The sequence below is a fragment of the Aptenodytes patagonicus genome, chromosome 3 (assembly GCF_965638725.1).
Source record: "Aptenodytes patagonicus chromosome 3, bAptPat1.pri.cur, whole genome shotgun sequence".
Taxonomy (NCBI): Eukaryota; Metazoa; Chordata; class Aves; order Sphenisciformes; family Spheniscidae; genus Aptenodytes; species Aptenodytes patagonicus.
Genome location: NC_134951.1, coordinates 775860 through 800949, shown reverse-complemented (window position 1 = coordinate 800949; position 25090 = coordinate 775860). Strand labels below are relative to the sequence as shown.

At 40.6% G+C, this 25090-nt stretch overlaps 1 protein-coding gene across 16 annotated transcripts in view; it reads left to right on the top strand.

Moving 5' to 3' along the window:
* DTNB (dystrobrevin beta) overlaps positions 1 to 25090 on the top strand; it is a 222173-nt gene that overhangs the window by 29888 nt on the left and 167195 nt on the right. For all 16 annotated transcript variants that reach the window (XM_076332466.1, XM_076332465.1, XM_076332461.1 and 13 more), the window contains 2 exons: positions 10093 to 10247; positions 17521 to 17626. In XM_076332466.1, coding sequence (XP_076188581.1) covers positions 10093 to 10247; positions 17521 to 17626 — 261 coding nt within the window. The remainder of the gene's footprint in view (positions 1 to 10092; positions 10248 to 17520; positions 17627 to 25090) is intronic.

Sequence of the window (25090 nt, the reverse complement as noted above, 5' to 3'; positions counted from 1 at the left end):
TATGGAAATGAAGCTTGCTATATTAATGTTTTTGTTACACATGCCATCTGCTGGCCGTGAAACATACTGAGTTTGTTATTGAGTAGGCTTTACAAGTACATTTGTTTATTTTGAAATGCTTGGGCGCTTCTTTAAATGTAAAACTTCAGGTCTGATTTTTCTGATAGTAATGTCAAATTTGTTGCCATTTCCCCTGTTTTGAGGACGCTGGGGGGCTTCCGTGTATCTTCCGCTTCCTCTGAGGTGCTCTCTGCATCTTTTCATTCTGTAATTCCAGCTTCTCAGTTCTTTATTTTTTAACTCTCTTTTTATTCTCTTCATCAATCTTACTTCCTCTTTTCTTGTTTCCATGAGCCTTCTGCTGTATCAGTAGAGAATCAGAGATACCCATAAACATTGTTTTTGTCCTTTAGTAGTAATTCTTGTTTTCCTATCTTTCTTAATGGCAAGGTGTACTGTTGTTATGGGTGGTTTTCTTTTCATTTCCACCCTGAAAAGTTGGGAAGATAATCTTACTGTCAGTGCCAGATTTTACTGTTCAGGTCTTGTCATTTTCACCTCACTCTAAATGCCTTTTATGAAAGTTATCTTGTAATAATTCATTCCTCCTAATCTCCATGGTTGTCATTCACTGTAAATAATTCTTTAGACTTTTCTACATCATTAAGCTTCTTTATTATATTTGCTTTAAAACTAGCAATGTGAAATACTAGTGTGCTGAATTAAACTACATGACAAGGTCTGAAAAATAGATAGTGAGAAATCATTGCGTGCATGTATTGATATTATGGCTGCACATGTTTCAGTACCAGGAAATGCCGTTTTTTAAATCCAGTAGCAACTACAAAACTCTCCGATTTAAAAACAAAGCTGCAGGTGACTAAAGATTAGTGTTAAATAAAGGGGACAGGCATATATGACAAAGGATATTTAAGACTTCTTAAGCATTTTTAACAAATTCATTACCTCTATAAAACCTGCAAGATCAAACGCTGGGGGAAAAAGATAGAGGCTATATCTCCTCAGTAAAAGATTACATTTTGGATTTAATTAGGATAAGATTTGAGGAGGTTACAGTAGATGAGCAGTTCAGCACAGGCCTGGGACAGTAAAGGAGCATTATTTCTAGAATTGCAAGAGAATACTGAAACACATCAAGAAAATGGCAATGTGACCTTTTAGTGGAAAAGGCGATTAACCACAGGAATTAAATGTTATAGGAATCAGTAAACTTTTGATGTTTTCAGACAAAAACCTAGATATCGTTCTGGAAGTTATATTAAGCCTCAAGTTATTAATTCCAAAGGTGGCTAGTTAAGATGCTTTCGCCTGAAGGACACCTCATTTAATAGTGCTATTTATCAGGTGTGTCTAGTCTTAAAGCTTAAAATTTGTGCATTTAATGTACTGTTCTTTCTCTCTCTCTCTCTGTCTTTTCATAATGTCTGCTTTTCTTCATAGCATTTGAAGATTCCTTTTTCTTTTTTCTTATTCTGTTGGCTCCTGTTTCCTTTGCCACTAACTTTCTTCTTTATAAAAATCCTTAGCTGATGTTCATACACTTTGGATGAAAGGCTTTTGACTGCTTTCACTGAATAGTGCTGCTCCTTATAGTTTTGTTATATTCTGGTTGTAGTGCCATTTACTTATTCTTTCTTGTATCTTATCATAGAATCACAGAATGGTTTGGGTGGGAAGGGACCTCTAAAGGCCATCTAGTCCAACCCCCCTGCCGTGGGCAGGGACATCTGCAACTAGAGCAGGTTGCTCAGAGCCCCGTCCAGCCTGACCTGGAATGTTTCCAGGGATGGGGCATCCACCACCTCTCTGGGCAACCTGGGCCAGTGCTTCACCACCCTCAGCATAAACAATTTCTTCCTTATATCTAGTCTAAATCTCCCCCCGTTTAGTTTAAAGCCATTCCCCCTCGTCCTGTCGCAACAGGCCCTGCTAAAAAGTCTGTCCCCATCTTTTTTATAAGCCCCCTTTAAGTACTGACAGGCCGCAATAAGGTCTCCCCGGAGCCTTCTCTTCTCTGGGCTGAACAACCCCAACTCCCTCAGCCTTTCTCCATAGCAGAGGTGTTCCATCCCCCTGATCGTTTTCGTGGCCCTCCTCTGGACCTGGTCATCTGACCTTTAGTTTGCATTGTACTTCTGGGATCTTTCCTCCAGTGTCTGCTGTCCCTTTTTTCTTGGCGCACTTATGTTTGGATGTGGAGCATCATTTTCAAAGAGCGTGCAGCTTTATATTTGACATATTTTGGACAGTAGCACTTCTGTCTTTTTTTAATTCAGTGTTAAAACTCAGTTCCTGTCCTTGCCTTTTCAGTATGTCGCTCGCACTGACTTGCCACCATTTGGTGTTTCTGGGCTAGTTCTTATGACAGGACTAACTGTTGACCACACCTATTTAAAACCTGGTTTTGGTGAGGGTTTTCTTCTTGTTGTTCTGTCAGGTGTAGTATCTTATGAGTCAACTGAGAAAGAAAAATTTCTTTATCTGTAACTGTAATGCTGATTTGCCACTGCTTTGTATGGTCATGGCACTTTCTTCACGTGCATTGTCTGCTGTGGACACTCCTCTGTCACTTCTGGATACTCCCCTGTCCCCTCATGCTCTCGTTGTTGTCTCTGCTTCGTTGGAGACAAAGTTGAAGACTGGGACCAGCTCACTGTTATTCTCTAAAATGCTCATAGTGCCATGTGCAAGGTTAGACACAGAGGCAGACCCTCGGCGCATGATTAACAAAATTGTCCAGGAAAAGGGGATTTTGGCTAATTTGGAATTGAGATTTTTAGGAGTATAGGAAATCTGTGCAGGAGGGAAAAGCTTTCTCTAAACCAGGATAGAATTAGGCTGTGGACTTTTCAGACAAGGTCAAAGGACCGCTTTCTGTGGAGTGTGGGAGAAAATCTGAGATTCAGGACAGTAGGAACTTGTAAACCTTCTGAAGGCAGAGGAGAAGAGAGGAAATGTGTCATGTTGTTAGCAGGGTAAGTTTCTGAGTATCACCAGAACTCAATAAAAGTAATAAAATAGCTGAACTGTTACTTGTTGGTTACCTGTCTTTCTGAAAACTTTCTAAGAGGCAAGGGAATGGGAAGAAGAAAGTGTCATGTGAAGTTTGGGAGGGGAGATGTGGGGAGCTGCAGGCCTGTATACCTGGCACACGTTCTGGGCAAGCTGTTAGTAATAAAAATAGAATTAGTTGACGCATGGATAAATGAGATTTTATTGTTGGGGGAAATGGCTTTTGTGAAGGGATGCCTTATAAAACCACAGGAGTTCATTAAAGGAGGCAATAAAAAAACAGATGGACAAAAGGGTTCTGGCTGATACAGACTTCTTGGATTTCTGAAAGGCATTCACGAAGGTCCCTTATCAAATGCTTAAAGACATTTAAAAGTTTGATGAAAGGGATTAAAGGTGGGGTCTTTGTGCGGGTAGAAGATTTGCTAAAAGGAACCAAAAAAGAGCAATAAACATCCTTTTTGTATATTGAGGTTGGTGGATAGTGCTGGACCTAAACTGTTTTTAACACTGTCATAAATGATCTGGAAAGATACAGTGAAAGGTGACAATTTGATACAAAGTAAATCAGCGTAGTAAAAGCTAAAATAGACTGAAGTGTTGTAGTATCATCTGACAACGCTGAGTAACTGTGAAATAAAAAGGTAGGTGAAATTCAGCGTGAATATATGTAAAGTGGTGTATGCTGGAGGAGTGAAGTGTAATCCTAACGTGATGCAGAGAAAGATGAGCTAAGAAAGTTGTTGTTGCTCAGATGAGACATCTTGGAGCTATACTTCTATGAAGATGTTAACACTCTGTTTAATGGCTAAAAACCATATGAAATGTTACAGAGGGGAAGGACGTGAAGAACAAAGCGGAGAGGTAAAGGCACTGTATAAATCCATGGTGTCTTTATGCTTTGAATGAGTGCTGCTCTAGTACCCCCGTCTGGTACTCTGCCCGTTCCAGTTCTGATACATCTTTTCTGAGAAGAACAACAAAGATCATCAAAGGTAGAGAAAGCTTTCTGTACGAAGAACAACTAGATAGAGCAGGATTCTACAACCTGGAAAGAAAAATGGTGGTGAAAGGATAGTGTTCTTTAAAATCATGAGCAATGTGTTAGTGGTGAACAGAAAACAGTTGCTCCTTTCCTCTTCCAGTACAAGAACTAAAGGGCTGTAACTGAAATTAGCAGTGACAGACTGAAACAGCAAAAAGCAATACGTCTTTAAACTTTACCAAAGGATGTTGTTGGTATCAAACGTTTACACCAGTCGATTACTCCTTGAACCAATTTCGCTGAAGGCAAATTCATCAAAGGTTGCTGAATGCAAAGATGCTCTCAGTGAGTGGAGGAATATTCTGGGCAACGTGCTTGCCTGAGCCATCTGCTGTTGGGATAAACAGACTTTTGATCTGATCTGCCTCAGCTGTTCTCATATTCTTTATTTCTTCTTCTGATCATTATGAATATGCTGTCTTGTTTTTTTCCCTTTCCTGTCTTTCCCACCTGTCTCTGATTACTGACCCATTTCATCACTGAACTTCTGTTTCCAGTTTACTTGTTCCCCTGATTCTACCCCCACTCCTGCACTGCCTCCGCTCCCTTTCCTAAGCAGGCTGTCAGCTCTGGCTCAGCTGGAACGTGAGGCTTTCTGGAAATCCTGGAAGTTGTAAATTTTTTTTTTTTTTCCCCCCTCATCTCATAATTTATATGAATGATAGTAACTTGGTCTCTGTACTTGCATATGCACAGGCTTATTTTTTTTTTAAATCTGAAAATGTGAACAAATGGAGTGTTTTTCAGTCCATACAGTGTCTGGCAGCACATATGAAATGGGACTTGTTCAATGATACCACTTTGCTGCCTCTGGAAAAGATTATTTCCTGTGACATGATATTCCTTGCAAAGGAGTTCCTTTACGTGGTGTGCAAGGTAGGAGTTGTAAAGCCAGCCTACTGCTATGAACTTTATGATTTTTTTGTCATAGCTTTTTAAGCCCAAGAAATGCCGTATAAAAATGCCAAATTTTGTGGATTCGGATGACTTCATTTTGGCATTCAAGTAGATTCATTGTGAAGTAATTAGTGTCTCCTTCCATGTCATTTCTGCAAGTAAATTGCAAACAGAACTTCAAGTAAATCAAGACTCCATCCTGCTCATTTTAAGGGCTGTCTGACTTTTCCAACGACTGGCTCTACCTGTGTGGTGCTCCTTGGCTCCCTTGCCTCACTAGCTCCTTTTTCCCTCTCACCATCTGGCTCTGATAAGCCTTTCGTGCTTACTGAAGTTCACCCTCAAAATTCATACAATAATGTATGCTAAATACTAGGTTTCACATAATAAAGGTCCTGAAGGTTAATCTGCTGTAGATAAATTAGTCTAATTGTGGGGTTTTGATTTTGGGGAGAGGGTATTTTGTTTTTTGGAGGAGTGGGGGTGAAAAGGGAGTTATTTGTTTTAGTCCTAATCAGTGGACCAGAGTAGTAGTAGTAATAATATGTGGTTTGTTGTGGTATCACATCTATTCAAACTGAACAAGCTCAGTGCATGATTTTATACAGGCTTTTTTACATCTCGTTTGTTTATTACAAATGTTAGGAGTTGCCACAACAGCTGATCTGATAGAGGTAAGGCTGCTGCAGTGTCATGTCCCCAGTCCACCAGTGGTGAGGATGGGCATGCGTTCCCAGTAGGAACATGCACACACAGCCACATGGATCGGATCAACACAGACAGAAAACACCCATGTGAATATGAACAGCACCAATGACCTGGTTCTGTTCCCTCCTCGGCCTGATCAGGATGAAAGTCTGTTAGTGGCATAAATATATACATATATGCACATGCCTGTACAATATGGATCCCTCCAGTGACTGGCCTTAGATGTTCATCTATCTAGTAGCTGGTCCTTGGGGCCTCTGAGATCCTCTGCTCTCTCCAGCATCTGTCCCAGACTTATGACCTCTCTGATACCTAGCTCTCAAACCCTAATCACTAAATTTTCCTCCAAAAGCATCTTCATAATCTCCTTGTAGGTGCGTGGGTGGTGTAATTAGGTCTTAGTGTCTTATCTTCTCCAGGCTGAACAATTGGTGTTTCCTCAGCCTGTCCTCAAAGGATAAGTGCTCCAGCACGCTGACCATCCTTGTAGCCCTCTACAGAGCTCACTTGAGTTTGTCCTTCATATTCTGTGATTCTCAACAATTCTGTGATTCTGGGGGGTCCCAAAACTGGACAAAGTACCTAGAGGAGGTCTAACAAGTGCTGAGTGGAGGAAGATAATCACTTCCCTCTACTAGCTGAGCTCCTGTTCATGCAGCCCAGGATGCCGTTGGCCACCTTTGCTGCCAGAGCATGCTGCTGGCTCATGTTCAGCTTGTGACCTCAAAACCCACAAGGACCTTTCCAGCAGAGCTGCTCTCCAGCCAGGCAGTCCCCAGCCTGGATCGCTGCCAGAGTCTCTTCCTTCCCAAGGGCAGGACTCTGCATTTGTCCTTTTTGAATTTCATACAGTTCCTGCTGGCCCATTCCTCCAGCTGGTCTAGGTCCTGCTGGGTGGCAGCCCTTGCCCTCAAGGGTATCACCTGGTCCCCTCAATTTGGCATCATCTGCAAACTTGACAAGAGTGGACTCTGGCACCTCTCCCAGATCATCAATAGACATGTTGGAGAGGACAGATTCCAGCAGTAGTCCACTTGTTATTGGTCTCCATGTAGAATTTGACCCATTATCCACTACCCTCCAAGCCTGATCATCCAACCAGCTACTCGCCCATCTGGTTGTTCACCCATGCAGACTGTGACATCCCAGATTGGATACTGGAATATTGGGGGGGGGGGGGGGGGAGTAAAAAGCCTTGCTCAAGCTGAGGTGAATGACACCTACAAGTTCAGTCATCTTATCACAGAAGACAATCGAGATGGTCAGGTGTGATTTAGCCTCAGTAGGTCCATACTGATGGATCCCAGTCACCTTTTCTTTCCTGTGCCCAGGAATGTGTGCCAAGAAGATTTGCTCCATGATTTTCCCAGGAACCAAAGTGGGGCTGACTGGCCTGTATTTCCTTGGATTGTCCTTTTGACCTTAATACATACCTTGGATTAATGCCAGAAAACCTGCATGTACATGCACGCACGCACACAAAAGCACAGTCAAACAAATTCATCTGTTAAATTTATTTTCTTGGATTTTACCGGTATTAAACCCAGTATTTAACAAATATTTTATGAATTTGTACAATAAAAATTGACAGCTTCATAGGAATTGTGAGACGCAGGATACAGTCAAGGTCAAGACCCTAGAAAATGAGGGTGCCAGGTTTTTGTTGCTTTGTTTTTAACTTGCTCAGAGAAATGGTAGAGCCTTCAGCTGAAACTGTACAAAGCATCAGGCAAACACCATGATCGGAAAATGCAGAACAGTCAAATTTGGCAGTTACAAGCAACTGAAAAGAGGTTCTCGAGGGAACTGTTGGCCAGGTTTAACAGATGATATTATGAGCTCTGTTCTTAATGTAAAAGTTTTACTACAAACATTTGAAAAAAGGAAATAGCGAGTTGCACAAGTACCGTTTTACGTTGGCATTTTGGGGACTGAGCAGTGTTTTTTGTAGTTCTAAATTTTTTATTCTCTCAGGTTTAAAAAAAAAAAGTTCATAGCATAGTTGCACTGAACCGAAATTTTATGAGAATTAAAGTATAATACCTTGTCATCAGGAAACTTTATTAGCACATGCCTGTTGTGACCTTGAGGTGAGCTCTTGAGAAATTATACTGTTAGCCACTGTTTAGCTTGAGGTTTTCTCTTTGAGGGTAATTTACTGCCCTTTAAAAGGGCAGATGTCTATATAATTATATCCTACTAATCTTTATCTCTTCCAATTTCACTGGTAATTTCCCATGTGGAAGTTTCTCACGTAAACGAGTTCAACTTTACTTTGACTGTAAAACCACTTTTTTTATGACCGCAAGATACAGGTTAGTGGGGTTTGTTTGGTTTCGGTGGTTTTATTTATTTATTTATTTATTTACCCTTGATATAGCTGGTTCTATTTTTATCTCATTTTCAACTTATTTCCATAGCTTTAGTCAACTTTCTCCTTAAAATCATCTAGATCTTGCATACTGTTGAGTTCAGGTTAGTAGACCGTATTTGCCCAGAAGATTTCTGTTCTTTTTTAAGTAGAAGTACTGTCATGTTCCAGTCATGTTCTACCAGTCCCACCTTGACAGATTTATTACTAGACCTTCAGTTTTTGTGCATGTGACAGTTCTGGAATGATTCTGATCTAGAATGGATTAGGATTCTGGAATTTTGGCGCTCTAATTAGTTTTAGTTGTTTCCATAGTTTTCATTTGTGTGCATTTTGATGTTGACTTTTCTTCCACGTTCAATTTTCAGGTAAAATTTAATTTTTCTGCTTGTCTTAATTTTCTAAAATACAGCATTCCCCCCTGACCTCCACTGATCTTTTTTTTTTTTCTTCTTCTTCCCCCCCCATTATTCCTAATACGCCTTATAAGATTATTCAACAAGGGCTTCAGACCTTCACTTCAAGCTTGTCTGCTTAGCCAGTGATACAAACTCCAGATAGCTTTATCACCCTTAACTTAGATATTGTAGGCTTCTTCATGAGCTCGTTCGTTCAGGAGATTGGAATAATTTCTCTAGTTTACTAGGAATATTCCTTTCTGAAATAGTCTTTTTTTTTTAATTGACCTAGTTTTGATCGCTTATTTTCTGTCAACATATCCTTTTTGATGTTTAATTACGGATGGTGTCTTAAATAACCTCATAGATGATTCAGTGGGTGTTTAGTGAAGAATTCTGGTATCTGTCACATCTTCGAAAATTTTAGGTCTTACTAATATTAGTGCTCTTATTAGAGAAATCTTCATTTATAGAGTAATTTGACTCTGCAAGTATATCAGAGACTCAGTTTTGCTGTTTGAGAGATTTGTCTTTTCCAAAGAGATTTTTGATCCCAGGACAGTTCTGCTTTATCTGTATGCAGCTGTCCTAGTATTTTATATGACATCATTTTCTTATAATGCTATCTACACATCTTCTCCTGTATTTTTTACCTTTCCTGAGACATGAGAGCTGGGAGCTTTGGGTTGGTCGTGTGGAATGGCTGGAGCAGAGGGCTTGGAGGAATTGAGCTCTGTGCAGTAAGGGGATAGAGGGACTCCAGAGCAGGAGGCTCAGGAGACGTCCTTCCATCCACGTGCCCGTGGCTAGGAGCATGGCGTGGGAGTGAAAATACCTGCAGAGCTGCCCTCCTCCCTGCCACCTTCTGGGACCACCCTCCCTATCTTTCTTTTTCCATATATACACAGGATTGCTGAACATCTTGCTCGATCCTCTTTTTGGTTTCAGAAATGTATTTAGCCCCACATAGCTAATTGAAAAGCATACCTCGTCTCATCATAAACATTTTTCTTGTGTAAGGACAGAAGTTCCTATTCTAGCTCTTCAGTGTGCGCAGCATCTCTGATATAAAATTAGATCAGATTTCCTCTTCCCCATCTACTCAGCTGCATGCCTCACATGTTTTATCCTCGGAGATGGCAGTCATTGCACCCCGGTTTCTGACTGCTTTATTTCTGATGCTCTCTTCTAATGCTGTGTTACTTAAATTTAACATGCCGTTGACGTGCACCAGATTTACCAGGAGTTTTGACTTTGTGATTCTTACAACTTTTTTAATTCTAGGAGACTTCTCAAAGGATTTTATGTAGTTTTATTTTGAAGGTGTAAACATGAAGATGTAACGTTCTGTAACTTCTATAATGCCTCCTAGCTTCTGCTTTCTTGCTGTTACAGTTAATGCACTGGCAGAATCTTTTCTCAAGACTGGGTGAGATGGGATGGAGGAAACAGGAAGATTTATATCATAGCATGTTTGAATATGTTCATTTATAAGTTTTATCTTGATAGCAAGTGATAAGAAATTATGTTCAGAACAAAACAAAAAGAAATTTCTTGGGGTTTAAATGGATTGAAATAATTTTTTTCTTTTCTGTAGTAAGCATGTATTTACTATAGGGTTTTATTATATTTCCTTACAGATATTTTCTCTCAAATATCAGATTCAAATGGACTAATGATATTTACAAAGTTTGATCAGTTTTTGAAAGAAGTTCTAAAACTTCCAACAGCTGTGTTTGAGGGGCCTTCTTTTGGATACACAGAGCATTCTGTACGGACCTGTTTCCCACAACAAGTAAGAGTTAACAAAACAGGATTTTTGTATTGCTTGTTAATATAGTGCTTTCTTCTGAAGTCCACCGGCTGCTTTGGTTGTAGTTTGTATGGGGTTTGGAGGGAGCGGGGTTGGCAATATACACTATATAACCTAAGCAGTTTGAGGAAAGTCTGGATAATTTAAATAGTATGTCTAGGTTTTAGGCAATTAAAGGATTTTGCACAATTTTAGATTGTTCCCCCTCCTTGAAAGGACACTTCTGTTCCCCATCAGAAGAACAGCAAGGATGACCTATTTCTTTTCTAAAACATGAAACACGGCATTTTTACTATTTTCCCTTGATTTTTTTTTTTAAGCTTTCTTGTATGTCAAGAGTATTAGTTTCAACAAATCGCTTGCTAGTTGGTTGGGTCTGTACAAAATAAATATGTTGTGTACACATAGTTTATTTTTAAATCAATTTCACTGTTGTGCTTATTGGTATAGCTGTTTTTTCCAAAACATTTCCATTACAAGTAATGTTTGGAGCAGATGTTGTAGTAATGATCTTAAAAGAGCTTTTTATTTCTTTATACATTTTAGTTGTAATTTAATTGTTCCAAGGATTTGTTTCTAATTTGAGATAATGTAAATAGTATAAATAATCCTTAAATCAACTGTAAACATGAATCTAGATAATCTTAGGCCTAAAATTAAATGTTTATACTCTGGTCTTGGTTATGTTGTGGAAGAAATATTTCTGAAGTATTTAGAATTTATAGTCACTTTTGCTAAATTTAAGTTAATTAGCAATTAGTATATTTGAAATACAACACAGTAGGAAACAGCCTTTGATTTAGGAAATGATGAGGGCTGCAGCTCATCTGTGAGCTACTGAAGACGGTTTTGTTTTACTAACAGTTTAATTAATAAATTTTTTTTTTCTGTTTCAATACCTGCTGAGGCATTTGTCAGCCATACTTGTTCCCGCAGACGTGCCACCCTTTCTGTTATGTCAGTGCAAGCCATTTATGCACCTAGGGAAACTGATCCGATCAAATCAAATTTCGTGTAAGTGGCGCTGCTGTTGAATGTAAAACCACAGCCTCACTTCGGAGCCTCACTTCAGAAGTCAGACATTGGATTCTAAGCTCTACGTGCTCTTTCCATTGTCTGCAAAGGCAATGGGGATGGGTTTTTAGTTTTGTTGTGAAGCCTACGCTCTGGAAGTGACCGTTTCTCACTTACCCATGAAGAGGCTAGTATAGCTAGCTAGACCTTGACAGTTGACTGAGGTTTCTAAGATACTTGATGCAGATCTCACCATGGTAGCCAAGTGAGGTGTAGTAACTGCCCATTCGCACGTGGCTTGCCTGCAGCATGTCTTAGCGCTCTTTGACTTTGGCTCCCATGAACGAGAAAGCTAATTCTTCATATTGATTCACTTTTAGAAATTCCTTTGCTCTAATCTTATTCAGCAAAACAAAATCTCTAGTGTAAGGCCAGGTTTGTAGAGAGTGGTAATGTTTTTTTAATTAATCCAGATATACACTGTACCCCAAGACAGTTCTTTCATTTATTTGAAAACATTGAAGCAAAACAGGTCCTGGGAAGTAGATGGACAATCTGTCTTAGATTTAATTTCATTTTCTTATGCCTCCCAGGTTTGAAAATAAACTTCCCAAAGGTACTTCTGTGATATTCTCCTGTTACAGCCTATCATTTTGCTGAAATTCTCTCCAGATGGCATTGGAGAGAGCTCTGTGCAGTAGACTTTGGCATTTACATGATGGACTTATAAGCTACATCTGTACTAGTTAACTAAACAGTGCCAGGAGCAGTTTTGTGGTCCTAAGGCTAACTGGAACGGTCTAACCACTTCCATGCTATTAAACACTCTTATTCCCTCAAGCAGGGTGGTTACATGGAAACTGTTTATTAAAAATGATTCCTAGCTGATATTAACACCTGATCTGGATGCTGGAATCATTTGGGAGAGTGAGTGGTTAAATCAAGCACGGGTTTAATAACATAAAAGCATGCATGATTGAGTTTTAGTGCCAGGAACATTCCCTGGTGTTACTTAAACTACCAAGAGACAAATCCTTCCTGGCCAGCTGTGGTTCCTGGCTATTCATGGAGGTCCTGGTTCTGGGAGCCACTTCTTTGAGTGCAAAAGGATAATAATGTACTGCTGTCTGAGTGGTGAAAGGGCAGATAGGCAAAAAGTGTCAGTGGTTGTATACACTCCACAACTCTTGTTTCATTTCTTGGGTCACAGATGGAATAATTCAAACTTGTTGCCCACGCAAAATGGAGTTTATTGGGATGCTTTTGGCAAGAGCCACATTCTTTGTGATGGCTTCCAGATGTATAAAGAGCTTCCAGTAATAATTTACTATTCTAGGTCAAGTGAGGGCTTCCACAGATGTAAGATATCATGTCATACTTTTCTTAAGACTTTTGTTCACTTGGCTACAGTCCGTCTATTTGTCATAGAGATGTTGTATTACCATGACATTCCCTGCCTTAGTCACAATCTTTCTGTGTTTATGGCACAGCCTGTCCTGTCGTTGCAGAGGTGTGTCCATTTTATATCTCATTTACAGAGCAGTTCAATTGCAGTGTTTCTGCTGAGCTGAGAAGTTTACTTCAGAGACTTGGGAGCTTGGGAGCCAGGAGCTTGGCTTCTGTAGAGTCAAACTGCACATTATTCTGTTGAAACTCAGCAGCACAAACCGTACAAGCAGGCCTAGGTAGGCATTGATTTGTGCATATGTTACTCACATAAAAGCTTTGCTAAAGCATTGGCTGACTTAGGCTTCATGGATGGTATGGCTGATAGCTGAACTGACTGCACAAGCTTAACAGTGTCAGAAGGATGGTCAGGATGTGCGGTCTTGTTAAAGCAAGTAATAAGGATATGTTTATTAAGGACAGGATGGTCCTGTGTATAAAGGATGGTGTAAGAATACTCTGATAGAGTTGCAGTTTAAGCACAAGATGCAGGACAGTTAGAGATACAGGTGGGGTCTAATACACAGCTGTTTAGATCAGTATAACTTGTTTTGATCACTGTAGACTTAAAAATCACATATCTCTGTGTTGGCTCAGGGGATGTGGTTTTGTGCCAGTATTTTGTGGGGAAATATATGCATTAACAATTTGTTGGAATAAGCATGTTGGCAGTGTAACAATAAAACTGTCTGAGTTTTTGCTATTGAAGCAAGCCTATGGTATTCTTCTAACTATAAGAATAGCATTGGTATAACCTGCCACTGCACCCACCTGCAAGAAGATCTGAGACTACAGAGCTTATTAAGATAAGTAGGTATGCTAACAGCAATTCTGAAAACAATTATTACAATAGGATAGTGAGTAAGCAGGTGATTACAGAAAGCATCAATGCAGAAATGCATTTCTTCTCCTGGGGAGCATTTGACCCTCGTGAGTGGCTGTGCCTTCACATTTACTAATTTTCAGTTTATGTTCTTGGAGTTCGGAACCTGCTGGCAGACTATTTGGTTGTTTTTGCATCACAAATGGTGACTGAGTGATGTTTTTGTGGTTGCTCCATGGTTGGGTTCTGAACCCAGTAGGAAATGTTAGACTAGCTACAAGAAAGGGCTTTATCTAGGCTCCTTCTCTGACAGGTTCATAATTTCCAGGAGGAGGAGACTGCTGTTTGCTTTCCTGTCAACTCAGCCATTACCAAGAATGCCTATGCCCAGACAGACAAGATGTAGTACTGACGATGCTGCATGATTCTTTTTGGTCAATTCGTTGCAAAATATCCTACCTGTATCAGTGGGAAAAAATCCCCCAAAGCCTGTGTCTGTACTGCCCTCTTGTGAACTACATGGAAGTTGCATCACTCCATACACAGGCTTTGACAACTCATAAGGTTCTCACTGCTTAAAGGGAACCAGTTTTTTTTCTTTGAGGAACATCCTTGTCTATAGCAGAAAGAAGCTCTCCTGCTAGGTTTAGGTTCTTCTGCCACTGTGTGTATCATGTATCACTGTCTAATCATAGAATCATAGAATAGTTTGGGTTGGAAGGGACCTTTCAAGATCATCTAGTCCAACCCCCCTGCCGTGGGCAGGGACATCTGCAACTAGATCAGGCTGCTCAAAGCCCTGTCCAATCTGACCTTGAACACTTCTAGTGATGCGGCGTCCACAACATCTCTGGGCAACCTGCTCCAGTGTCTCAGCACCCTCATCATAAAAATTTCTTCCTCATGTCCAATCTAACCCTACCCTCTTTCAGTTTAAAACCATTGCCCCTTGTCCTGTCACTTCACTACAGGCCCTGGTAAAAAGTCAGTCTCCATCCTTATTACAAGCCCCTTCATATATTGAAATGCCACAATAAGATCTCCCCAGAGCCGCCTTTTCTCCAGGCTGAACAACCCAAACTTTCTCCATAGGTGAGGTGTTCCAGCCCCCTGATCATTTTTGTGGCCCTCCTCTGGACCCACTCCAACAGGTCCGTGTCTTTCCTGTGCCGTGGGCCCCAGAGCTGGACGCAGTGCTGCAGGTGGAGTCTCAGGAGAGTAGAGGGGCAGAATCACCTCCCTCGACCTGCTGGCCACGCTTCTTTTGATGCAGCCCAGGATACAATTGGCCTTCTGGGCTGCGAGCGCACATTGCCGGCTCATGTCCAGCTTTTCATCCACCAGTACCCCCAAGTCCTTCTCGGCAGGGCTGCTCTCCATCCCTTCATCCCCCGGCCTGTATCGATGCTGGGGATTGCCCCGACCCAGGTGCAGGACCTTGCACTTGACCTTGTTGAACTTCATGAGGTTCACACTGGTCCACTCCTCAAGCCTGTCCAGGTCCCTCTGGATGGCATCCCGTCCCTCAGGTGTGTCAACCGCACCACTCAGCTTGGTGTTGTCGGCAAACTTGCTGAGGGTGCGCTCGATCCCACTGTCTATGTCACTGATGAAGATATTAAACAGCACCGGTCCCAGTACGGACCCCTGAGGGACACCACTCGTCACTGGTTTCCACTCGGACCTTGAGCCATTGCCTGTAACTCTTTGGACACAGCCATCCAGCCAATTCGTTATCCATCTAACAGTCCATCCATCAAACTCGTGTCTCTCCAATTTAGTGGCCAGAATGTTGTGATGGACTGTATCAAAGGCCTTACAGAAGTCCAGGTACATGCCATCCATAGCTCTTCTCTTGTCCACTGATGCAGTCACATTATAGAAGGCTGCTAGATTAGTCAGACATGAGCTGCACTTCATGAAGCCATGCTGGCTGTCTCCAGTCACCTCCCTGTCTTCCATATGTTTCGACATGTTTTCCAGGAGGATCTGCTCCGTGATCTTAACAGGCATGGAGGTGAGGCTGACTGGTAGTTCCCAGCATCCTCCTTTTTACACTTCTTAAAAATGGGTGTGATGTCTAATGGATCCTGAGTCTTGTCTCCAGAAAACTTGTCTGTCTGTGAGCCGTATTTATTATTTGGAGGAACCTTCATACTCTTGTGTATGAAACAGTATGAGAGATGAGAGCCAAGTCAAAATTGGGAAACTTGGAGGCATATTTATGAAGTTGTACAATACCTATACAAGTGAGCAACTAGGAAATTATGTTAAGATTTGAAACATACAATCTGCACATCAATTACAGACAATGCTGCCACTTAACATCATTAGCACGGTGGTTCCTGGTTACGCGAGCAGCCCTTTCTGGTCTCAGACATCGCATACCACGATCAGTTAATTCCCAGTTAAAAACTGTGGTTCTCCTTCTATCAGAAGGCTTCATTCAGCATATTTAGAGTGTTTCATGGCCTTACTGAGATGTGCATTTGTTAAAAGATTTCGGATTTCTTCACCCCCAAAGAGTGGAGAAGGTAGGTTGACCGTGTGTTGTTATTAATAACCCGAAGGATGACTTGGCTGTGAGGCGGAGGGAAGGCTGGGATTGCCAGGCAAGATCCAGGCGTTCGTTCTTTTCCAGGTAGTGTGTCTGATGTCATATCTGGCAACGGAAATTCTTGGACTCTCTTGTAGCAGCAGTTAACTGTTCAGGAAAGGCGTTTCATTTACTAAGCAGAGAGACTGGAACAAGGACACCTTATAAAAGTTGGAAGAAGTAAGGTTAAATATTTCTTAGAATTTTCCTTAACGGTAACTGGAATAGATAATTATAATTCCATATTATGTCTCCAGGGTAGTTAGCTGCAGAGGTATTAGATGTATATATTTGCTACTACTCACAAAACTGTTGATGCTTTAAGTAGAAACCGTCTCTTTAATTAAAAAAACAAAACAAAACAAACCCCAAACAACCCACAACCAAAAAAACCCCCCAAAACCAGACAAAAACCACCTTAATTTTTGGCATGATAGTTGCAAGTGAAAGCTACAATTAATTTCACAGCTCCTAGAAAACCAGACTGACTTTTCCTGTAGCTCTGCTTACCCTCCCTGTTGTGGATGCTTTTTGGAGTAACACCGCCATATGCTAAGGTGAGAAAAAAGTGCGATCTGACCAGCTGGTCTTCTGCCTATGAGAAGTTCTTAAGCATCTAGCTTATTGTATGCAAAAGCCAATATATTCTTTCTTTGTATCCATAATATTCTTAGCTGTTTTTCTTACCAGTTATCTCCATCTGTTTGTATTTGCAGCAGAAATTTTCTCTTGCTCACTTGAATTTGAAACCTTAGAAAATACTACTCTTAACATCTTGCCTGACTTCCTTCTCCTATTGATTTCATTTCAATTTCTTTTTTATTGACATTATTTTTTAAAATCTTAGCTTAGTTCTCCCCTTGCCTCTTTTTTCCTTATTTTGCCTTTAAAAAAAAATCATTTACTGTATGGGTCATGTATGGAGATTAGTTGTAATTACTCTTTTTTTTGTGTGTGTCTACTTTTTTCAGTGTTGTCTGTATGTTTGAAATACTGTTTTCTACATTGTTAAATAACCTCCGCTCACATTTGTTGTATCCCTCTTCCAAATAAGAATGTTTAACTGCAACTTGGGAACCAATCCTGACTGACTAGTCCTCCATTTCTTGGAGCATTCTGTTCATCTGTTTATCATTTATTTTTGTATGATTATATCGTGTCTATACTAATACCTTCTTTGTGGTGTTACTGTTTGCCTAATATAGATTGAAACTCCCTGAGCCAAGAAGTTGTGATTTTTATCTCTTCATAGCATATGAAATATTCCTGGTAGACAGAAGTTGAGTCATAGAGAGATTTTTAAGGCTGAAGTAGTTTTTGGTATATAAAATTGAAATTTTTCTTATAATTAAGTTGTATTTCTCTTTTCTTTGCAGAAAAAGATCATGCTAAACATGTTTTTAGACACATTGATGGCTGATCCGCCTCCTCAGTGCCTTGTGTGGCTGCCTCTCATGCACAGACTTGCCCATGTTGAAAATGGTAAACGGAATATTTTCTCATTTGAAACATCTGGTCAGAGCAGGGTTTCTGTTCAACATACGTAAATATGCTGTCCTTTCTCACGTAACGAAGCACGTAATGCCTGCATCGTTCCCACTGTAATGGTCTTAGTCCCAGAGCATTTAAGCCCAGACTTTTGTTGGGGTGAAAAGTGTTCTACGCTTCTGGGATGTAGACTGATTCTTTATGAAATGATCAGCAGCAATGCAAAACAAGATTAGTTTTAGAGTTCTAGCATCGCTAGTAGTGGAAGATGAAAAAACAAGCAGCAGAAAACCAATATTCTCTAAATGTTCATGTTTATTCTGAAACTTTTAAAAAACTTCACTTGGACTATGCTTTAACATATGCGTTCAAGTGCTAACTCCCAACAACATTGGTACCCGTTCAGATGTCTGTCTTGAGTAGCATTTGAGCATGAGTCACTTCAGTGCTCACTATGGGAGGTAAATGCAGAGCTCCTCTCACTTCCAGACCTTTTCTTCGCTAAAATTTCCTGGGTTTACTGCCTATGGAAAGTATTTAAGGAGCAATAAGAGATGGAAAACTGGGGATTAACAGTGAGAAAGAGTGATGAAAGAGTCATCTGGTTGAGAGGGCTTTATGGAGTTCAGGGAAGCAAAAAGGTTTCCTGCAGAAGGTTGTGCAAGTGTACCAAAACTATTTGTTGTTTTTAGTGGCCAAAAAGGTGGTGTGTTTAATTTATTGTAAAGTTGCACACAGTATATGTGTATGATGTTTTGTATGTGAATTCTAGAAAGAAAAAAAAAAACTTCTTTTTTTTTTCTTCACCCATAAACCAAACTTCATCTTTTGTTTCCTTCCCCACAGAGTAAAATCATGTTTTCATCCTTCAAAACCCCTGCCCTACTAGTTGTTACCTCTTCTTCCGCTTAATGCATTTATAGTCATTTCAAGGTGTATAGACTTCTTCCTTTTAAGACACAGGTAGATAAACTCTAGACTCTTGTTTTTGCCTAGCTGTTTACAGGCACAGCTTGGCAGTCAGTCTCTAGCTAAGTTTTCATGATTTATATTCCATTCTGTTTCTTGTCATTTATGCCTGTGACATGGTTAAGTACTGCTGTGATTTTGATACGCGGTTTTTTGGCTTTTGTTTCATTGTCATCTTTTGATCCTCTTGCAAAGCATGTCTGGTTGTGAATTTAATCTGCATTTGTTCAGCAGTGAACAGGATTGGAGTTGCAATGCTCAATGGGCCTTTTCTTTATTGCAACAGAAGAGAAGGTGAATTTCCCAATTTTGCTCTATATGTTTATAGACATTTCCTGACAACTGTGTGTGTCATTAAAAACAGTGATTTTAAAAAGAATTTTGAGGGGAGCAATTTCATGGAGACAAATCAAATGGGAAAACTTACAAAAAAGGTGGGGAGGTTGATTTAGTTAAAATATTAGGAAAACTACAGTACTGCAGTGTCTTTCCCTTCCTTATATAACAGGTTGCACTAACAGAAGGGCAGCGGCAACTTTTTGCTTTCTTCTTCCTCTATCCTCTTACCCTTATAAACTCGTACTTCAAGAAAAGCACTCAGGGTGGAATAAATACGGTAAGGAAACAGGCAGTAAAAATGTTTATATGAATTACAGATCAGGATAGAATTGCACAGAGCTGCTTAGGCAAGGACAAAATGTTTAAACATCATGTTTGGACAGAAGTGAAATGGTGGAAAGATCTGGAGATAATCCATAGTCTGATCTCTTTTTCTGCTTGAAAGTACCCGGAGGAAATTACTAGATACCCAGAATAATACATCCTTACAGATTAGTGCATGCATTCCTATATTATCTGACAGCTTCTGTTGCCCTCATTGTGGGATATGGCTGTTCTAGAATATGCAGATCCCAATCTAACCATCTTCATTGGGAGCAGTTGCATAAGCGCCCCTTTTTCTGGTGCTTTCTTCCAAGCAGCCAGAGATTCTCCCCATTCATCTGTTCTGCCAGCCAGCCTCCAGATTTAATCCTATGTTACACACAGGAGTCTTGTTATGCATAGGTTTAGCATTCAGATAACTTGATAACTTTTAATGTTTGTGGCATTAAAATTATGTTTCTAATTCTTATCAGCCTCTTCTAAAGCTACCTCCCAAGCTGCTTGCTGAATTATGTTACCATCAATAATTCGTGCCAGTGTTCTTGCGCTCTAAGTTACCACATTTTTTTTTTTTTTCCTCAGAAACTTTTATTCTGTTGCAAGTGGTATTTTTACTCCAGAGTCAGGCAACAGTTCCTCCACTTAAAAGTGTTGATGAGAAATCATTGCAGCTGATGGCAGAGGTATGTGGCAAGCCACAGCAGGCTTAGCAGGTGGGGGAGATCAGGTCTGGATTATGTCCCTACAGCAGAAGTTGTTAAGGGAGGCTTGGCGTTGGGGGCCTGACTATGGGAAGGTAAAAATAGCAAATCTGAAGGTTAGAGGCAGTAGAAGGAATGGGCTTGGGATTACTGGGACATGTGGTAGAAAAAGAAATGTTGAGGGAAGACACAGCTCTGATTACAGATGTGCCTGCTAAGGAAAAAGCAAGCCAGAAGCTTTTATAGTTTAAAGTCTGGGACAGGACATACACAAGAGTTCATTGTCACTATGGGTCTGGATTGAATATCTCCTATTAAATGATTATTTTCAATGTTTAAAAGGCAGAAGATGGAAGATGTGAAGCTTGTGCTGACAATGGTTACTGCTGTGGATTCAGTGACTAAATTAATATGAAGTTACTTTGTAAGGGTTGTGTATGTTTTAATATCTGCATATATTAAAAAACCCATAAATTTTGTCGAAATAAATGCTTGTAGAAGGTTATAGGAATGCCTGTCTCATTTCAATTGAAAACTTTTCCAGAACATAGGCAAAAACACGAAAGAGAGAGAGATCAATGCTGATTTAAAACAGGATCACTTTTTCTTTGGGTATGGTGGTATGTTGTACTAATGCCTTCAGTCAGATTTTTGTCAGCTTACCAGCCAGCCAAAACCAGTCCTCTGATTTGGAGGAAAGAGTTGGCCACAAAGATTCTCTGGTCTTCATCCATTGCTTGATAATGGGCTACTGCCCCAAGTATGTACTTCTTTGAGACATTGCCTCCGCTTCGAATCCTGACCAGTCGTTCAGTGCTGTGTTCAGGACTGGCACGGTGGTAACTTCAGCACTGGGTAGGGTGGGAATTGGCATCTCCCTGTGGCGATCTTGGAGCTGAAACTTGAGGCATTAGGTTCCCAGACAAAATACTGGAGTTGTTTCATAGTGCTCCACAATTATTAAAAGGGCTTAAGTTTCAGACATTGATTTGGGCCCTTAATGAATTTGGTACAGTCAGTTTTTAAATTTTAAGCTACAGCTGGCACCTATGTTTCAGCACTATGCAATTTCTTAGTGACAGATTCTTGCGTCCAGTGTAAACTAAAATCAGCAGCAGTCACAATAGGGAGAGTAACTGATATCCACTCGGATGCTGGAGCCTGCTTTACTAGGGTTGCTACTGAAGGTCTCTCTAGCTGATGAACCTCTGTTATGTTGTGATCTGATACTAGAACTTGTGAGAACTGTGAAACCTTTCCACCTTTACTAGTGGAAATTATAACGGCGGATCCTTCAGGTTCAAGGGCAAAACTTGGACAAAAGGACAGCTCATGATAAATAACCTCCCTGCTCAAGGTAAACTTCACTCTCTAGTGTTACACAGGGGTTTGTTTATTTACTGCAGATGCTTTATTAGAGGTGCTGAACTGTTTCTTCAGAATAGATTTGCAAGGCTGTAAGTTGGGTATTCTGACGTGTATCAGATGATTCTCCAAGTGCAGATTCATGAGAATGTGAGGTCTTAAAAATAATTTTGCCTGTCTCTTTCCTCCTGAGCCTCACGAAGTTCAACACTGGGAAGTGCAAAGTCCAGCACCTGGGAAGGAATAACCCCATGCAGCAGTGCACGCTGGGGGCTGACTGGCTGGAAAACAATTCAGCAGAAAAGGACCTGGGGGTCCTGGTGGACACCAAGTTGAATATCAGCCAGCAATGCCATCTTGAAGCAAAAAAAGGCCAACAGTGTCCTGGGCTGCATTAGGAAGAGTATAGCTAGCAGGTCAAGGGAGGTTTTTATTGCCCTCTGTTCAGCACTGGTGAGGCCAAATCTGGAATACTGTGTCCAGTGCTGGGCTCTCCAGTACAAGGGAGACATGGACTTACTGGAGTGAGTCCAGCAAAGGGCCACAAAGATGATTAAGGGACTGCAGCATGTGTGGTACGAGGATAGGCTGAGGGAGGTGGGACTGCTTAGCCTCGAGAGAAGAAGGCTCAGGGGGACCTTATCAATATGTGCAAATAACTGGTGGGAAGCAGTAAAGAAGACATAGCTACAGTCTTCTCAGTGGCACCCAGTGGCAGGACAGGAGGCAATGGGCACAAATGGAAATACAGGAAATCCTGTTTAAACATGAGAAGAAATTTTTTTATTGTGAGGGTGGTCAAACTCTGCATCAGGTTTTCCAGGTTGCAGAGTCTCCATCCTTGAAGATGTTTGGAACCCGACTGGACAATGGCCTGAGCAGCCTGCTCTGGATGACCCTGCTTTGAGCAGATCTCCAGAGGTCCCTTCCAGCCTCAGCTATTCAGTGATTTTGTGATTCTAGGTATGATTGCAATGAAAATCCCATTAAATCATTCCCTGAAGTTCTCCTCTTCCACCACTAGTCTGTAAACAATGTTTATCTGATAAAATGGGCTCAGTCCATAAAGACCCATCCTTTAAGTTTGTGTTTAGTAGTAGTCTTGTTCTGGAGTCGGTTGTTGATTTCCACTGCAAGTTAGTTTTCTCTGGATTGCACCTTGTCAGAGTGTAGTGCTTTTGTTCCCTAACCTTTCCTCCCAACCAGATATTTGTCTCCTTCACAGCTTGTAAATATTCTCATTAATTACTCTGGCAATCACTGCTGAGTTACTTCAGAGGCACTTGAACACCTCGGTTGACACATTAAAAAAAAAAAAAAAAAAAATCCTGCAATTTCCTTGGTTGTCTTTTCAACTCTGATATAAGCAAAAGGCAATTAAGCTCTGAACTGAGCTTGTTTTATTGGAGAAATAACATTTACAGGTAAAAAATAACGTATCTTCTTTCTCAAGGCATCAAATAAACTCCATGGATTGCTAGTATTGATCTAAACAAATAGGCCAGCACGTTATTTTTGAGAGCCGTCATCTCAGTTTGCATGCTAATATGCAGCATAACAACAGTATGCTTTTGTGCAGGCATTCTAATCTGTTTAGTCATGCTTTTGTAGAAATAGGATCCTTTGTAAATGCAGGTGGAAGAAGTCTTCAGGCTATGTTGTGTTTTTTTTTTTTCCTCTCCGATTTATAACAAAGGGAAAATATAGAAAAGAATATCTGGCTTTTAAACTTGCCATGGCTGTTATCTTAAGCTTATGTTAACGTTTGTAGAAATACTTTGCTAGCTCATAGACTCTTTAGGGTAAGGATTGTATCTTACCTGAAATACAACAATTTTAAAAAAACAAATGTGTGTGGTAGGGAGAATGCAGTTCCTGTTTAGAGTTCCCAGTTAAAAAATGTTCCATAAAATTTTTTTAACCGTATCAGGTCGTTCTTCAGTCAGGTATTATAACTCAAGCTTTGGCTGCCTTCTGTGACAAATAAATCTTTAACTTTCCCAGAAGATCAAAATAATTTCAATAATTTCTGAATGGGATTGATAATTTCTACCTTTCCTAAAATGACAAAATTTGTGTTTAGCAGCTGCTAAGCAGCCTTAGCTGGGGTGAATCTTTTATTTTTCACAAGGAAAGATAGAGCCTCGCAGTGGAATTCATTTTCGACTTCCCTTTGAAAAAAAGGGGGGGCAGGGGGAGGAAGCAAAAAAAAAAAATCCACAGACCTGCAGTGATGATGCTGTTGTTGTGAAAAAGCCAAAAAACAATTCTTGAAAGGCGGAAGGTGATTTCCTAGGAAGATGTGCCAGACATGCTGGTGTTTTGACAGGGATGTTGAAGGGTATGGACCATCTTTAAACTTCCCTGTAACAACATTATTCCCCTTGTGGGAGGGTGAGCGGAGGTTGGCCGAGGTCCCGCTCGGTTGTTGCAGAGCTCTGACACCCCTCGGTGGCCTGTGTCCGATCTCTACCCCCTTTGCCATCCCCTCCTCGCTTCCAGATGGGCAGGTCAGTGGCTGAGCAGTATTTTCAGTGTCTGGGTGGGTTGTGTTGCCATTTCTCTGCTTTTCCTGAAGCACAGGGGAAAATTCCTTTCCAGAAGCAGAATTGCCCGATTTTCACATTTTTCTTTCTTTCTGTGCTTTCCCAGGTATCTTTGTATTCTAGCTTCCATTAAGAAATGTAATGTAAGTTTACAGACGTACTCAAAATTATTTTGGAATTAGCCTGGCGGTGGTAAAGGCGTTCCAGTGACAGAAACTCGTGCTTTCGATTCAGTCTGTCCTTTGCTGCTCTGAAGGTATCACTGACATCCATCGAGGAACTAGTGTCTCTTTTTTCCTTATTGTGATTTTGGCACAATGTTTTTATGAATACTCAGGAGCCAAAATTTTTTCAGTTTTTGCTTTAGAGGATCTGGACATTTTCATGGAGGTCTGCATTGTCCTTGGGTTGTCGGTAGGTAAAAAAAAAAAAAAGGCTTAATAAGAAAAATGTAGCATTAAAATCTTCTGTACCAGCAATAGGTAATTTCCTGCACTGCCCGAGTTGTAAGTTGTCATTAAGGAAGACTCTTCTGACTGAACTCTCGTCCTTAAAGACCAGTTGTAAACTATTTAGGTTCTCCAGATAATTGCTTTAAAGAAAGGAAAAGGAAGCTACAAACTGCTGTAGACATCATTATAATTAAGGAGACTGATACCCCTCTAAAAGGCACAGTGTCACTTGTACGTACGAGTGATAACAAACATCTGGAATCATGTTTCAGAAAGAAGCCTCTAAAGATATTTCAGTCCATGCTGCCCTGGTATGTTAATTCCTGTCTGTGATGACTTGGGTGGTGTAAGTCAATAATTCTGTGTAGCGTTTTTACAGAGTACAGGCAGATGTTAAGCTACTACTACTCAGCAGAGCCTTTGCACAACTTAGGCTGGGTCTTGTGATACACTTGTGTTTTTCTGTGCCCTGGTTAGAGCCGTCGTCTGACTTGGCACCTTGGAGTGTCTCTCACTGGTAGTATTCTGTGAGGTTTTTAAGCCCATCGTTTCTTTTCTGGATAAAAATTCTGCAATGCACTTCAGTCTCTTCTGTTTCGCTGTTTCCCGAGCTTTCCAGTGGAATGCAGATTATTTTAAAAGGTTCTTCTATGTAGGCTGCTGTATAGCACATGCCAGATTGCTTCTGTTCATCATAACCTGTTGATGCCATGGAAGTAGTCCATCAGATCCACGTGGTTCGTAGATCACAGGTTGTAAAGC